This window comes from Heloderma suspectum, chromosome 4 (genome assembly GCF_057233095.1).
Source record: "Heloderma suspectum isolate Gila_16-S chromosome 4, 16-S_ref, whole genome shotgun sequence".
Lineage (NCBI taxonomy): Eukaryota > Metazoa > Chordata > Lepidosauria > Squamata > Helodermatidae > Heloderma > Heloderma suspectum.
In genome coordinates, this window is record NC_139461.1 from 240,381,620 (window position 1) to 240,395,283 (window position 13,664).

At 43.1% G+C, this 13,664-nt stretch overlaps 1 protein-coding gene across 6 annotated transcripts in view; it reads right to left on the reverse strand.

The window, feature by feature from the left end:
* ELAPOR1 (endosome-lysosome associated apoptosis and autophagy regulator 1) overlaps positions 1-13,664 on the reverse strand; it is a 78,137-nt gene continuing 64,473 nt past the window's right edge. For 2 of the 6 annotated variants that reach the window (XM_084852895.1, XM_084852894.1), the window contains exons 19-22: positions 11,741-11,867; positions 10,916-11,094; positions 9,418-9,583; positions 1-5,715 (exon numbers count right to left, since the gene is read on the reverse strand). In XM_084852895.1, coding sequence (XP_084709021.1) covers positions 5,647-5,715; positions 9,418-9,583; positions 10,916-11,094; positions 11,741-11,867 — 541 coding nt within the window. In that variant the 3' untranslated portion in view covers positions 1-5,646. Of the gene's footprint in view, positions 5,716-8,687; positions 8,769-9,417; positions 9,584-10,915; positions 11,095-11,740; positions 11,868-13,664 lie in introns of all 6 variants that reach the window. The other 4 variants (XR_014790600.1, XR_014790601.1, XR_014790599.1 and 1 more) reach the window with 4 other exon arrangements.

Genomic DNA, 13,664 nt, shown 5'->3' on the forward strand with positions numbered 1-13,664 from the left:
GTAGGGCAAGATGGCCAGTCTTGCTGTAAAGCAGCTCCTGTTTTATTTTTGTGTTATTTCATCTACGACTTGACTCCTAGCTCAGACAGAACACTGTTACAAAAGATGAGTAATGCAGTAATGAATAGTTTAAAGATCTGCACCTTTACTTGATTTATCTTATTTCACCTCCTCCAAAACAAAAGGGAGAGACGGCTCACATCAAAAGAGTCAGAAGAGTACATTGTTTTTAAACCAAGAATGTACATGCAACTCTTGCCTCCAGAAACTATAAAAATCTATTAAGATCATATATATAAAAGAAACTCAGCCCATTTGGCATACATAGCAAGGTAACCTGCAGCTTATCATTACGAAGCTGGGGTTGGGGGGGGGAACAGTTTTATAAATATAATCCAGTTAATTCTCTAATATACAGAGTTGCAAAAATTCATTGTCATCTGTGTAAGAAAGGTATCACAGTCCCTGAATAGCACTTTTATGACCTATCCACACACACAAAAGTCCTTGAAGGTTGCTGCTGGGACACTAAAATATCTGGCAGGTTGATCATATATTACAAAGATTACAGTTTCATCTAAAAACAGTTTCAAGCATGTGCAAAATATAGCAAAAGACAGAAAGCCAGAATTATAAATCACAACTTCATACAAAAACAGAAGCAGTGATGCTATTAAATAGACAAAGGTATCCTTCTGATCTTATCACTGAGAATTAAATTCAGGATCATGCCCAGTGAATTACAGAAGGACCACATTCACATAAATGGCACATATCAGAAAGTCTAAATACTTAAATTATGCAGGACATTTGATATATTAAAATCAGAAATGAAATGCCACGATTAGTAATTTCTACACTCAAGGCACGCTCCCAATCTTTTTGTGTTTTCCCTCGGCTCCCCGGGCAGTACCAGCACACTGATTCAGAAGAAACATCCTACCATCTATATTATATATCTGTAAGAGAAGCTGAAAATATAAAATAGACATTACTCTTGCCTTTGGAGAGTGATTGGGAAAATCTGGGGTGAGAGCAGCTCTGCTTCTCCAAGAGGTGGTGCTGCCGCTAAAATCCCAGATTCTCACTCCTCCTGCTGCTTGCTCATGAATTAACTGAAATGTTGTGGTGCAAAATACCACTGGCTGCTGCCCTGTCGTCCAATTCTCTTCTCCCTTCCCAGCCATATGCAATAACTGAATTTTCTTTACCACATTAAGTTGCAGACACAGAGCCAAGGAGAAATTGGAAGTATGCAACTCTGGCTGGCCGGCTGGCCTCACTAAGCCCGCCCATCTCCAAGTTGATATTTGGCTTTCTCATCTATCATTTTGACAACACATCTGATTTCCAAACTAAAAAGAAAATATTGCATCATTTAAATTTTAATAGATTTATTACGTGATCTTTGAGGTTCACTTTGCACCCCTGTCTAAGTTATGGCTGATGCAGATTCCCCCTCCATCTTGCCTCTCCCTAGTGAACAAATGACATGCGTTATGTCTATGTTTTAATAAAGGTACAGAATCATCCTTAGTAGGCTTTGCTGCTAACTTCTGAAACTATTTGATCCAAGAGCTCTCTTTTTTATTAACTTGAGGGTGAAAATATGCTTTTTCAACTGGATTTGGGAAGCTTCCCCATAGCAGTTTATCTCACATAGCACCCCCTTCCCATCTTAGCTCAAGCACTTGTGCGGGTAAAGCCAGAGATTCTCAAATCAGGGTGCTGCTTTTCTCAACACTAGTTATCAGGCTATGTCGCACTGAACAAAACAAAGCAAAAACTCCTGCTTGTTCCTGAATACATAGTTGTGGTACACAATGGTGTAATAACAGTTCAGAAGTTTCCAGATATACTAATATCAACAGGCAATTTTTTTCTTTGGTGTTCCTTGAAGTTAGACTTCTCATCCTCCAAATCTGTGAATGCTTCAGTGTACCTCAGGTTTCCTTATGCCAGCCTTTCCCACCCTGGTGCCCTCCAGATGTGCTGGACTGCAACTCCCATTATTCCCAGCCAACTGGGAATGATGGGAGTTGCAGTCCAATACATTTGGAGGGCACCTAGTTGGGGAAGGCTGTCTTATGGCATACCTACTGTGTGTGTTTTCAGTAAAATTTCTTCTGGTTGGAAATAAGTAACATCATCATCTAACACGTGTGGCTCCAAAGAAAGAAAAACTTGATGCTGGGTTGGTTTGGTAGCCACAGGTGGTATTCACCAGTGCACAAATAAATCTGTTCTTATGCTTAAGAAATTATCTGAAATCTGGCTGTAGGAAGAGTATTATATGAACATACGTTGAGGTTTACGTTACTGCAGCAGCCTTCCATTTTGGCTGCCTTTTCTGGAAATGACATTCTGCTGAAAAACACTCAATTTGTAACTCACCAAGTGAAATGCAGCTGACTCACCACATCTGGCCAGTCCAGGTGCTCCATTAGTGCTGCCTTCCACTGGACTGTGAAAATGGAAGTTGCCAAGTTCCTAGCAGGCCATAATATATAACTGCATTCAGCTTTGTGTATCATAAGTTACATAGGCCTGCTCAGACTGAGAAATAATAATGCTTACTGGTAAACTGGAGTTCTGTTTATTTGGCTCTTTTATATTCCTTCATTCATGCAGGGCAGCAAAGTGCCATAGACAGCTTCACAGCTCCTGTCCTTCCTAATAATTCCAAGGTGAGCAGGTACAACCCCAGTTCTTTCCAACCCTGTGCATATAGCAGCAATGATTGGACCTAAAGTGGGTTTTGACCTTTGGGTTACTTTTCAATTCTAGTACATTTTCATGTTAATTTAAATGCTGTTTACAGTACAAAAGCATTAATCTTGTCTTCTTTTAAATTCATGTGGATCATATATCTTGAAGTAAGAGCAACCAACAGTTACAAATACAAATAAAGAAAAATGCAATCCAAATCAATATAGTCTTCCTTTCCTGCAGGAGCACCAGTTCTTGCTAGCTGCTCTGAAAGAGAAGGTTAAAACATTTTCCTTTTAAAAAAAGAAACATGGATGTGCACTCTCAACATCACTTAATGGATTTGTTACCATTTATTGAATGGTACTCACAATTGGGGAAAAAGTAGATCATTCTCTCCCCCCCCCCATCAATGCACGCTTATGGGTGGAGTGTGGATACTAATCTGCATTAGTGGTTGTGATTACATACCTTTTTAAAGGGGCTCACTTATACAGATTAGAGAAGACAGTGAAGCAGTGTGTATGGAACTCCAGAGGTATCTAAAGGAGAATTTAAAATATTGTCATGGAAATTAAATGTGGACGTCTGAGGCTGCAATCCTATACCTGGAAGTAAGTCCTATTGAATTCAATGGGTCTTACTTTTGAGTAGTCATGTATAGGATTGCACGGTGAAAGAAGAATCTGGGTTTCTGTATATTTCTCTGTTTCGCCACTTTATACTAAAGGCTATTCCAAGCTGCCAAAACAAACGAAGTGGTGAAATCAGTCAGCATTGGCTTGGCAGTTGCCAGTAGATATTGACTGAGTCCAGGAGCACAAGCAAAATACAGCCAACCCACCACATCTGGCAGCTACAGGTGCTTCACTGCTGCCTTCTCCGGGACTGTGACATCTGTGGCTAGTAATGATGTTCTACAATGAGAGAGAATAAAACTTCCCAAAGCAGAAGGCATAAAAACCATAATGGAATAGCTGCATTCAGAATGGTTACTATACTGACGCCTGCTACAACTCACTGGAGTGGGGACCGTTGCATTTAACATGCACCGGGTTCTGGCATCTACAGACTGACATGTGTCAGCACTGGCAAAATTGTCGAAAGCTCTTCCAGATTCCCCTCTGAGACCTTCAGTTTAGTACTGATTTAAATTCAGTATTCAATTTAAAGGGTGTCAAAAACAACATTAGGAAAACAAAAGGTGGTGGTGGGTGTGCGGGGCTCAGAAGCTTAGGCACGCACCTAAGCTCAGAAGTTGTTTGGATAAAAAGCAGGCTATGAAAAGTTAATAAAATGCTACGCATGTGATATATTTCCCCACTGAAAGTAAGGGAGATCAGGATTTGCTTTAAAGTGAACTCTAATTCAAAGCTAGGAGACATTTTCTAAAATCTGCTCCACATACTTTGGACTTGATGCAGAGATGACTGAACGTAATTCTTTGACCACTGCAGGAGGTCATACTTGATAACCACAATTATTGCCCTAATACCTATACATGACCTAAGGACACAATCCTGTACTGAAGATCCACCAGCTGCAGGGCTATAGGACTCAACAAAAGTCCTGCTAAGTTGGCAGAATGCCCCATAAGCCACCACGACAGACATGACAGAGGAACACCTTGGATATACGCCAGCGGAGCCCTCCTAGATGGCAACTAATTTTCCTGGATGGCAACTAGAAAAGATGGCAACTCTAGCATGAAATCAAGTTTTTACTACTATCCAAGGATCACAGTTTTCAAGTCTTGGGGAAAGTTAGCACCAAAATAAATTATTTCTGTATTGTTTAAAAATAAGGGACTGGAAACAGGATATATGATTGTACTGTATTTCTCCCTAAGTCATCCTTGTATGAAAAGATGAAGAAAATCCTGCAGCTTTGTCTTGAACATTTAAAGCATACCCCTTTCCAGGTGCAGTTGTCTCCAAAATGGGCTGTGCTATGATGGTATTTTGGGAGCAATACTGGAAAGCCTGACAAAGGCTGGTGGGGTGCAGGACCTTGCAGTTTGAGCCCAATACACTGAATCCCTGCTGAAGAGGCCTCAAATGATGCAGAGCAGGAGCGGGTTCAGACAATCACACCGAAGGAAGCACCATTGTGCCATGTTACAACCATTTGCATTATTCCATGCACTGCAGTGCGGGTGGGCATGTCGTCTGAACCCATAGTGTAGCGCGGGGGCGGACGGGCATGCCCACGCTGCACACTGCAAATGGCGGAATAATGCAAGTGGCGGTTGCGTGCACAAGCACACGTGGGGAGCAGCCACGATGGTTGCTTCCCTCGCCGCGATTCTCGGAACTTGCCCCAGGCCTCCATGCTGTTTGAAGAAACTGTTGTTGCATTAGCACGTTGGGAAGGTCTCTTGAAATTCAGGTGGGTGCAGTAGGCAACAAGAAGCAGATGGAAGGGTTGGTGATAGGAAGACTTTCAGCACAATCCTATCCATGTCTGCTCAGAAGTAAGTCCCTCCAATGGAACTTCCCCCCAGGTAAGCATCACAGGCTTAGGAGCTTGCCTCAACGGGCTGACTTTATGACAGTGGTGTCTTAGGGTGGTTTAGCTATTTCTGGTGCCAGGGAAGAGGGAAAATAACAATATTGTCACTAGCTTTACTTTGGATAAAGTAATTTCTGTTGAGGGGTGAAACTCAAATTTTGAGTGCATCAAAGAAGAGAAGGCGGGGCGTGCAAGAGATACAAATATATATCTACATGTAACTTTAAAAGCATACTTGTATTTGGCACGGTTTTGTTTTTGGAGGAGACATTTAAAATTTTCGGCTTAAAAAAGTACAAGAAGAAGCTGAAGTTAAAAGAGTATCCAATAAGGCCACATGGCAAGTTCATCAAAGTGCAGGTATTGACAAAGGAGAACTCCCAAAGCATCCCTGCAGGAAAGGCATGGGAGGTGGACGATCCACTCCTAAAGATCCATGTCAGCAGTGCCAGAGGAAGTCTTCAGCGGCACGGAGTCAAAACCATCAGATGTTCTCTAAAGACAACATGAAAGGAAGTGTGAATAGAGTTAGAAAAGAAGAAAAGCTCACATACTTCTCTCAGAGCTCCCTCCATTTGTTGGAATCAGGTCAGATTTCACCATACCCTTGTATTTAGTAAGATGGCAAAGACAAAGAGTGCGATCCTGTACCCTGCACTTATGAAATGCAAGGTGCAAAGCAACTCCCATGAGGCTCTATGATATAACCCTCTCATGTCCCCCATGCATGCTGATGGGGCATTCAGTAGCAACTGAAGACCCCCTAAGTCTTACCAGAACCTTGCATTTGTTGCCTCTTCCCCAGGCCCCCCCACACGATGGTTCTGCTTTTGCTGGGAGTAATTAGTGCACTGGGGGCCTGGGGAAGAACAGGTATCAGGATACCAGCCAGTAAGACACAGTTCAGCTGCTAGCAAATAGCCCTGGTTTGCTTCCACACTAGCCCTTTTCTCCAGAATGGGCATTATTCGGTCACTCAGTTCTTATGAAGAATCCCAAGGAAGTTGTTGCCAAACGGGGGGGGGGGGGGCGTGTTTCTGTGTTTTCCAAGTAATTGGTCCTTAGCCCCTGTTCCATGGGTACACTTTAATTACTTATTTCCTTTTTTCAGTCACAGAAATTGCTCATTCCTTTAAAAAAAATTCCTACTACTACTACCACTGCTACAACAATTGCAAAATTGCAAGAATAAAAAATACAGGAACAAAGTATTGCTCTAACTATAAAAAAACAATTGTTTAGCTTCACAGGGAACAAGTTCTGACTAATTAAAGGCCAATTTAGTACTGCTGAGATTGGGAGCGGTACTAAATTGGCCCTTAATTAGTCAGAACAGGAAGCAATAGCAGAAGGGGCTTTTAAAAAGGAACAGGGAGACATATGCTGATTGAAGGCTGCGATCCTAGGCTCACGTTATAAGGAACAGATCCCAGCTAACCGAATGACACTTATTTCTGTGAAAACACACTTTGGATCTTGCCCATGGGGATGGATATTGTAAGGCTGTTATGGGGAACACAGCAACATATTAAGCACCACATGGAACCACCATTAGAATCCTGCTTCCAGCTTATTACAGAAGAGCAATGCCTCAGCAGTGTGAAAGGACCCTACAGTGGAAGAAAGAAACCCCAGCTGGATCCCAGTGCATTCAGAAAAGGCAGCTAGTGTGGGGGGGTGAGGGTTGATACCGAGCCCTGTGGGAGCCACTCAGCACCCTGCACTCCAGGAGGACTGCACCCACAATGGTTACGGGAACTAGAACACAGAGCATGGGACTTGGCAAACGTGGTTCAAATCCCATTTCAGCTATCATCTCACTAGTGGCTTAGAGAAAACAGTTTTCTCAGCCTCCATCTACAAAATAGGAATAACAGTGACCACAGGAATTACTTCAGAGGGGTTAAGAGGATGATTGAGATAAGGAATGGTTGGTTATTCTTTACTCTCTTGGGGACAGGATAGGCTGTGAAAATAAATATATAACAAAGGCTGATCATTAATAACCTCAGCCCAGTGTTGATTCAAACAAAGTTAAGTCCGTACTTGTTATTTCTGTGGATGCTTCTAGGTTATACTTGTAATGTGCAATCGCCCCGCCTCATTCATGGCATTTCATGGGGGCAGAAGTGCACAAAAAGCTGCACAATGCCTTCTGGTTGTTAGAACTAGGACCAATCCGTATGGTACATCCTCAATGAAAACTTAACCGAGTATTTTCACAGAGAAAATTACTTTTGGGTCAAAAGCAGAAACATCTAAATTACTTTTAATTTCCAGGGTGGAGGAGAAAACCCACTCATGCTCTTCTTATATAGAGTGAGTTCCCATAAGTTATGCCATTTATGGAATTTGAAAACCTAGGCCCACATTTCTATAGCTCTGCCTTAGTTCTCTACAGACCCACTATGTCAGAGACCCAGTGGGCAGCCCTGATTCCGATTCCCAAAAGATGAAGCTGAGCAGAAGGCAGGCAGGTGACACACCTGGTTCACACATAATGCTAACCCATGGTTTGTTGCCCTACCCAGGGTTTGTCTGGCAGATGATTCAACAAGCAGTGGCTTGTTTTCTCAACCCCAGGGTTGTTTGAGTTCCCGTCTCCTTCATCCGCTTCCTCCCTGTATCCAAAATGCCTTTGTGGCACTGTAGCACTGGCATGTAGAGCGGCTGGTGGTGTTTTCTTTTCTTTCTTTTTTTTTACCACTCTTGACTGCAGCCTCTGTAGCCTGGCAAAACAACCCATGGTTCTGGGTTTGCATGTAACAATAACCAATGTTTTAAACAACCTAGAGTTCCCAGCTCAACAACAAGCCATGGGTTCTCTTTCTTGGTCGTTCGTGGTTAAGAAGCCATCATTTGTTAACATGGCTGCATTTACACATCACAACAACCCAGAATTCAACAACTCATACCATGGGTTAGTGTTATGTGCAGACCCAGCCACAGCCAGTCATACATTACTCTAAGCAGCATGATGAGCAGCCATTTGTTCCAGAGATAAGCCAAGGCTCAAGGAGGAGGCTCAATTACGACCATGTACTTGCAACTTGAATTAACACCCATTAGTGTGTCTCCAATACACACACTCCACCTCCTTGCCCTCCTTCTCCAAAGGAAGTGAAGACTGTGACATCCACTTTTGAGAAGAGAGAGGCTACAGCTGTAGAAAGCTGGCAGTATAGCCTGTATTTCCCCAAAGATACAGACTGTTGTCATCCCATCTAACATCATTTGATTATTGCATGCCCTCAGTCTGCTGGCTCATTTTTAAGACCAGCCTTCCCCAGTGTGGTGCCCTCCAGATCTTTTGGACTTCAACTCCCATCAGCCCCAGCCAGCATGGCCAGTGGTGTGGGATGATGGGTGTTGTAGTGCGAAAGAGCTGGAGGGCACCATGTTGGGGAAGGCTCTTTTTAGACACAAGGGACACAAGACAGTACCATCTATATTTGGTCTCTATCTACCTGGAAGACTCCTCCTCTGAGTTTATTGAGAACAGCCCTACAGACAGAGTCCTGCCATGCCTGACTGTACCTAAGAGAAGCCTAAGGAAAACAAACAGCCACATTAGACAATAAAACTTCAAGTAAAAGCAGCGCACCATTAGCCAGAACATCAGTCAAGGCAATAAGAAACACAGCAGCAAACACAGAGAGCTTTTGAGGCTGAAGAACCTCCCCGGGGGGTGAGGGCATTACAGGAGTAATTCTTGATTGGTGCCAGGTCCACAGGAGCTGTCATTTGTGATGCTCTTCTGCACCTTGGAAGGTTAACTGTATCTGATGTATTTATTTGGCAGGGGGGGAAGCAGCCTTTTCACTTTTGCTACTCATCTCTGTTTTAGCATGACAGAGGAGGAGAAGGAGGCTAGAAGCACCCCTCTGCACAGCTACAGCCTTCGAGGCTTACACAGTCTCCAACCTATGCTGGCTGAGAACATGACATACAAACAGCCCCCAGGTAAAAAAATAATAATAATCAAAGGATATTGACTGCTAGGAAAAGACTCATGCATACCTCAGGGATGCTTTGCATATTAGGTGAAATAGGAAGCTATCAACTCAGATGTGGCCTCGGCAGTTAAACATGACATGTAGGATATCTGTCAGGTTAGATAAACACTGGAGCCAGGCCCAAGGCCTCCATTACTTCATTCTGGCCACTTATACAGACTGGGTCTCCCAAGCACCTTACCTTTGAAGTGAAAGCCTTTATTTTGCCAAAGAGCGAATTCTTGCTTGTGAATATCAGGTCATCCTCTGCATCTTCCCCCTCCATGATGGCACAGCTGTCAGCAGCTGGCAGCTCACTATCTTTGGCACTGGCATTCATCACCAGCCTGGAATATTTATACTCCAACCTTCAAAGATATAGACAGACAAACAGAGAGCTAGACAGAGCTTGAGGGCAAACTCCAGGCTTTTGTTGGCCCGCAAGCACCTCCCCCTCTCACGTGTAGTAAAAAAAAAAAAAAAAATTAAATAGCTAAGAATTTGCTACCCTTTCATGACACACAAAATCAGCTGCCTGTGGCAGCTGCTTCACTCTGCCTAATGGCAGAGCTGGCCCTGCTCCACTTTCAAGAGAACACCTAGAAGTGGAGCACTGTTTAGCAACTCCACCTAATACTTGCTATTATTTATTTAGATTTGTACCCCACCAAAAATGTACCAAGAAAAATGGCACTCAAGGCAGCAATGACTTTTCCTGGGTGGAACCTTAGACTTCCTCATTCACAGAATTCATCTGCAAGGTTTTTGGCAGCAGGGTCAACATGGGGGCATGGAAGTCAGTGTCCTGCACTGGATGCTCCGGCCAGTCAGCAGCCATGCACCTGCACAATGCTGGCCAGATGCCCCACGCCTCATCTTGCCCATCAGGGTCTGAGGATCCTGCGTCCTCATGGTCACTGCTCAGGTGGAGACAGTCTCTTCCTACAAGCTCTATTCCTTTGCAAGCTGCCAGTGAACAGGGCTACGAATGCATGTTAAAGTTGCATGCGCTCAGAGCTTTTCTCCACAAGGCTGTTAATCGGCTTTTAATCCACTGTATCTAGTTTCAATTTCATCACAGAATTGGGATCCAAGCACTATACAAGGAGCAGTTATTTTCCTGCTTTTTCACTACATAACGTCTAGCTGGCACTGTGATATAGTGCAAATATACAGGTAAAACAAGTGTTTCCTTTCGGTTTTACAATTAAATACCACACTTCCCCAGCTCTAAAACCCCCCCACTGAAAGTGCTCTTTAGACACAGAAGTGAAACTGGAGGGACACAACATCTAAACAACCGTGAGTAGGGAATGATGAGCACATGATAAATGCCTTGTGTAGAAAAGCCCTCAGTGCTTCTGGTGCCTTTTTGCCTGGTATTTTTTTTTGCTTGGGCTTTTTTCTGTCTTTCCTCCTTTTTTGAGGAACTGATGGGTAGGCTTGGGATTGAAGGAAGTCTAATTGAAAAAACCTGGCCACAACTAAGATTTAATGATGTACAAAGCTATTCATCTCTATATTATTATTCCAAAGATAATTAGCTTTGAATACTGACTTGAAGCTTTCACCTTAGTCTGTCTGCTAGACTGTTCAAGGTTGTCACCTGATTTGAAGGATCAACTAGAAAAGAGTATTTTGTACAGCTGCAAATAAGAAACAAGTACCAGGAACAGGCAACAACAGGAGTGGCTACTCACTTCTGGTTTTTCTTCCAGAAGTTGCAAGTCATGACAGACAGTAGGACAGCAGCACAAGTCCCAGCTGAGATGCCCACTTTGAGCCAGAAGTCCATGGTTTTGCAAATGCTGAATTTTTGCTCTGGAAGTGGAATGCCTCCAGCACACAGCTTCGGCTCCCGCCACACATATGTGGTTCTCTGTAGAAGGAAAAGCAGATGTGCCTCCCTTTTGGTTACACATAGTTACACAGACAAACAGCAGCAGTGTTAATGTCTCCTTGCCAGATAAGGAGCAGCAGTAACAGTTGTACTGCTAGAGAGATCTCTAAGGATATAAATATCTCTTTGCAAAACCAATTAGTGCACTGTTGCTGTAGTTGCGTCTGAAGAAGCAGTTTATCATTTTAAGGCTTTTAATCCTAAGCATACTTAGATGAAATCAGTGGAACTGACTTTTAAGTAAATGTTTTTAGGATCAGACTATAAGATTACTTTGTGACAATTCCATCAGAAATCATTGTTTCTTTCAATGTGCGTCTTTGTCTGTTCATTAATTAATAATTGGGGCATACTTGTGAAAGGCTCATTTTAAGAATGGCCCAGCATTCTGTTCCCACAGTGGCCAGCCAGATACCTCTGGAGAGCCCATAACCAGGACATGAGCACTTCAGCACCCTTCCACTCATGCTCCTGAGCAACGGCTATTAAGAGGCATCTGATACTAGAGGTAATACATAGCCATCATGACTAGTAGCCATTGATGTTCACGTAATCATATGTGAAAATGTACAGCTCTCAGGCCCTGGAGACAATAAAACTTCAAAGACACCTTCCAAGTCTCTACCTGAATCCCTCCAACACAAGCACTGATGATGGCATGGTAATCATCTGCAGAACAGAGGGGGCAAGCTTCGACCGTCTCCCACAGGAAATGGAATGTGCATCCATCGCAGGTTCCTTCAGGGCATTTGCTGTTTGGAAATCATAAGAAGCCATCTTAAGTGGAGCTAGATCAGTGGCCCAGTTCTCCAGTGCAAACAACAAATCACAAAATCTAGCTGTTGAGGGTATCAGGCATAGGTCCTTTTCCAGGCCTACTCCTTTAACCAGCAACTCCATGGACCAATGCCATGGCTCATAAACAATAGGTTGGCTGCCTGGAAATGTTTAAAGTCAAATACAATAATCAGTTATATCAATGGAGAAAATCACCAATATTAACCAGGCGCAGCATACTGGTAGATCTAAAAGGAGGAGCGGGACTGCTGTAGAAATGCAGTCACGGCATTCCATCTTTTCTGCCATTGAGCTCAGGGGGAAACAATTCTGCTCATTTGCAGCAGCTACCAGCTGTACACAGCTCAGATTGGCTGGCACCCATGCTGTCACCAAGAAACTTTCCTCCTCCCCCAAAGCAATTTTTCAACTTAAAAAAACAACCCATAGGAGGGAAGAGTTTTCCTAAAAATAAGATGCAGAATTCACTGTTAAATGCATAAACATACAAGTGGGACTTTAAACAATATTTCAGAAAAGATGGGTAGCCTGCTTGAAGCATAGGGTAGAAGCAAAACTGACATCTAAATCACTGTTGGATGTGTCTGGTGGTGAAAAGAAAATCCGATGCTGTAAAGAACAATATTGTTTAGGAACCTGGAATGTAAGATCAAGGAATCAAGGTAAGCTGGAGGTGGTCAAACATGAGATGGCAAGATTGAACATCGACATCTTGGGAATCAGCGAACTAAAATGGACAGGAATGGGCGAATTTAATTCAGGTGACCATCATATCTACTATTGTGGCCAAGAATCCCTTAGAAGAAATGGAGTAGCACTCATAGTCAACAAAAGGGTGGGAAAAGCAGTACTGGGGTACAATCTTAATGATCTCAGTACGAATCCAAGGCAAACCATTCAACATCACAGTAATTCAAGTCTATGCCCCAACCACTGATGCCGAAGAAGCTGAGGTTGATCGGTTCTATGAAGACCTCCAACACCTTCTAGAACTAACACCAAAAAAGGATGTCCTCTTCATCATAGGGGACTGGAATGCTAAAGTAGGAAGTCAAGAAATCACCGGGATAACAGGCAGGCATGGCCTTGGTGTACAAAATGAAGCAAGACAAAAGCTAATAGAGTTTTGCCAAGAGAACATGCTGATCATAGCAAACACTCTTTTCCAACAGCACAAGAGACGACTCTACACATGGACATCACCAGATGGTCAATATCAAAATCAGATTGATTATGTCCTTTGCAGCCAAAGATGGAGAAGCTCCATACAGTCAGTAAAAACAAGACCTGGAGCTGACTGTGGCTCAGATCATGAGCTGCTTCTTGCAAAATTTCGGCTTAAATTGAAGAACATAGGGAAAACCACTAAACCATTCAGGTATGACCTAAATCATATCCCTTATGAATATACAGTGGAGGTGAGGAATAGATTTCAGGGATTAGACCTGATAGACAGAGTGCCTGAGGAACTATGGACGGAGGTCTGTAACATTGTTCAGGAGGCAGCAACTAAATCCATCCCAAAGAAAAAGAAATGCAAGAAAGCCAAGTGGCTGTCTGATGAGGCTTTACAAGTAGCTGAGGTAAGAAGGGAAGCAAAAAGCAAGGGAGAAAGGGGAAGATATATCCAACTGAATGCAGAGTTCCAGAGAATAGCAAGGAGAGACAAGAAGGCCTTCTTAAATGAACAATGCAAGGAAATCGAGGAAAACAACAGAATGGGAAAGACTAGAGATCTCTTCAAGAAAATT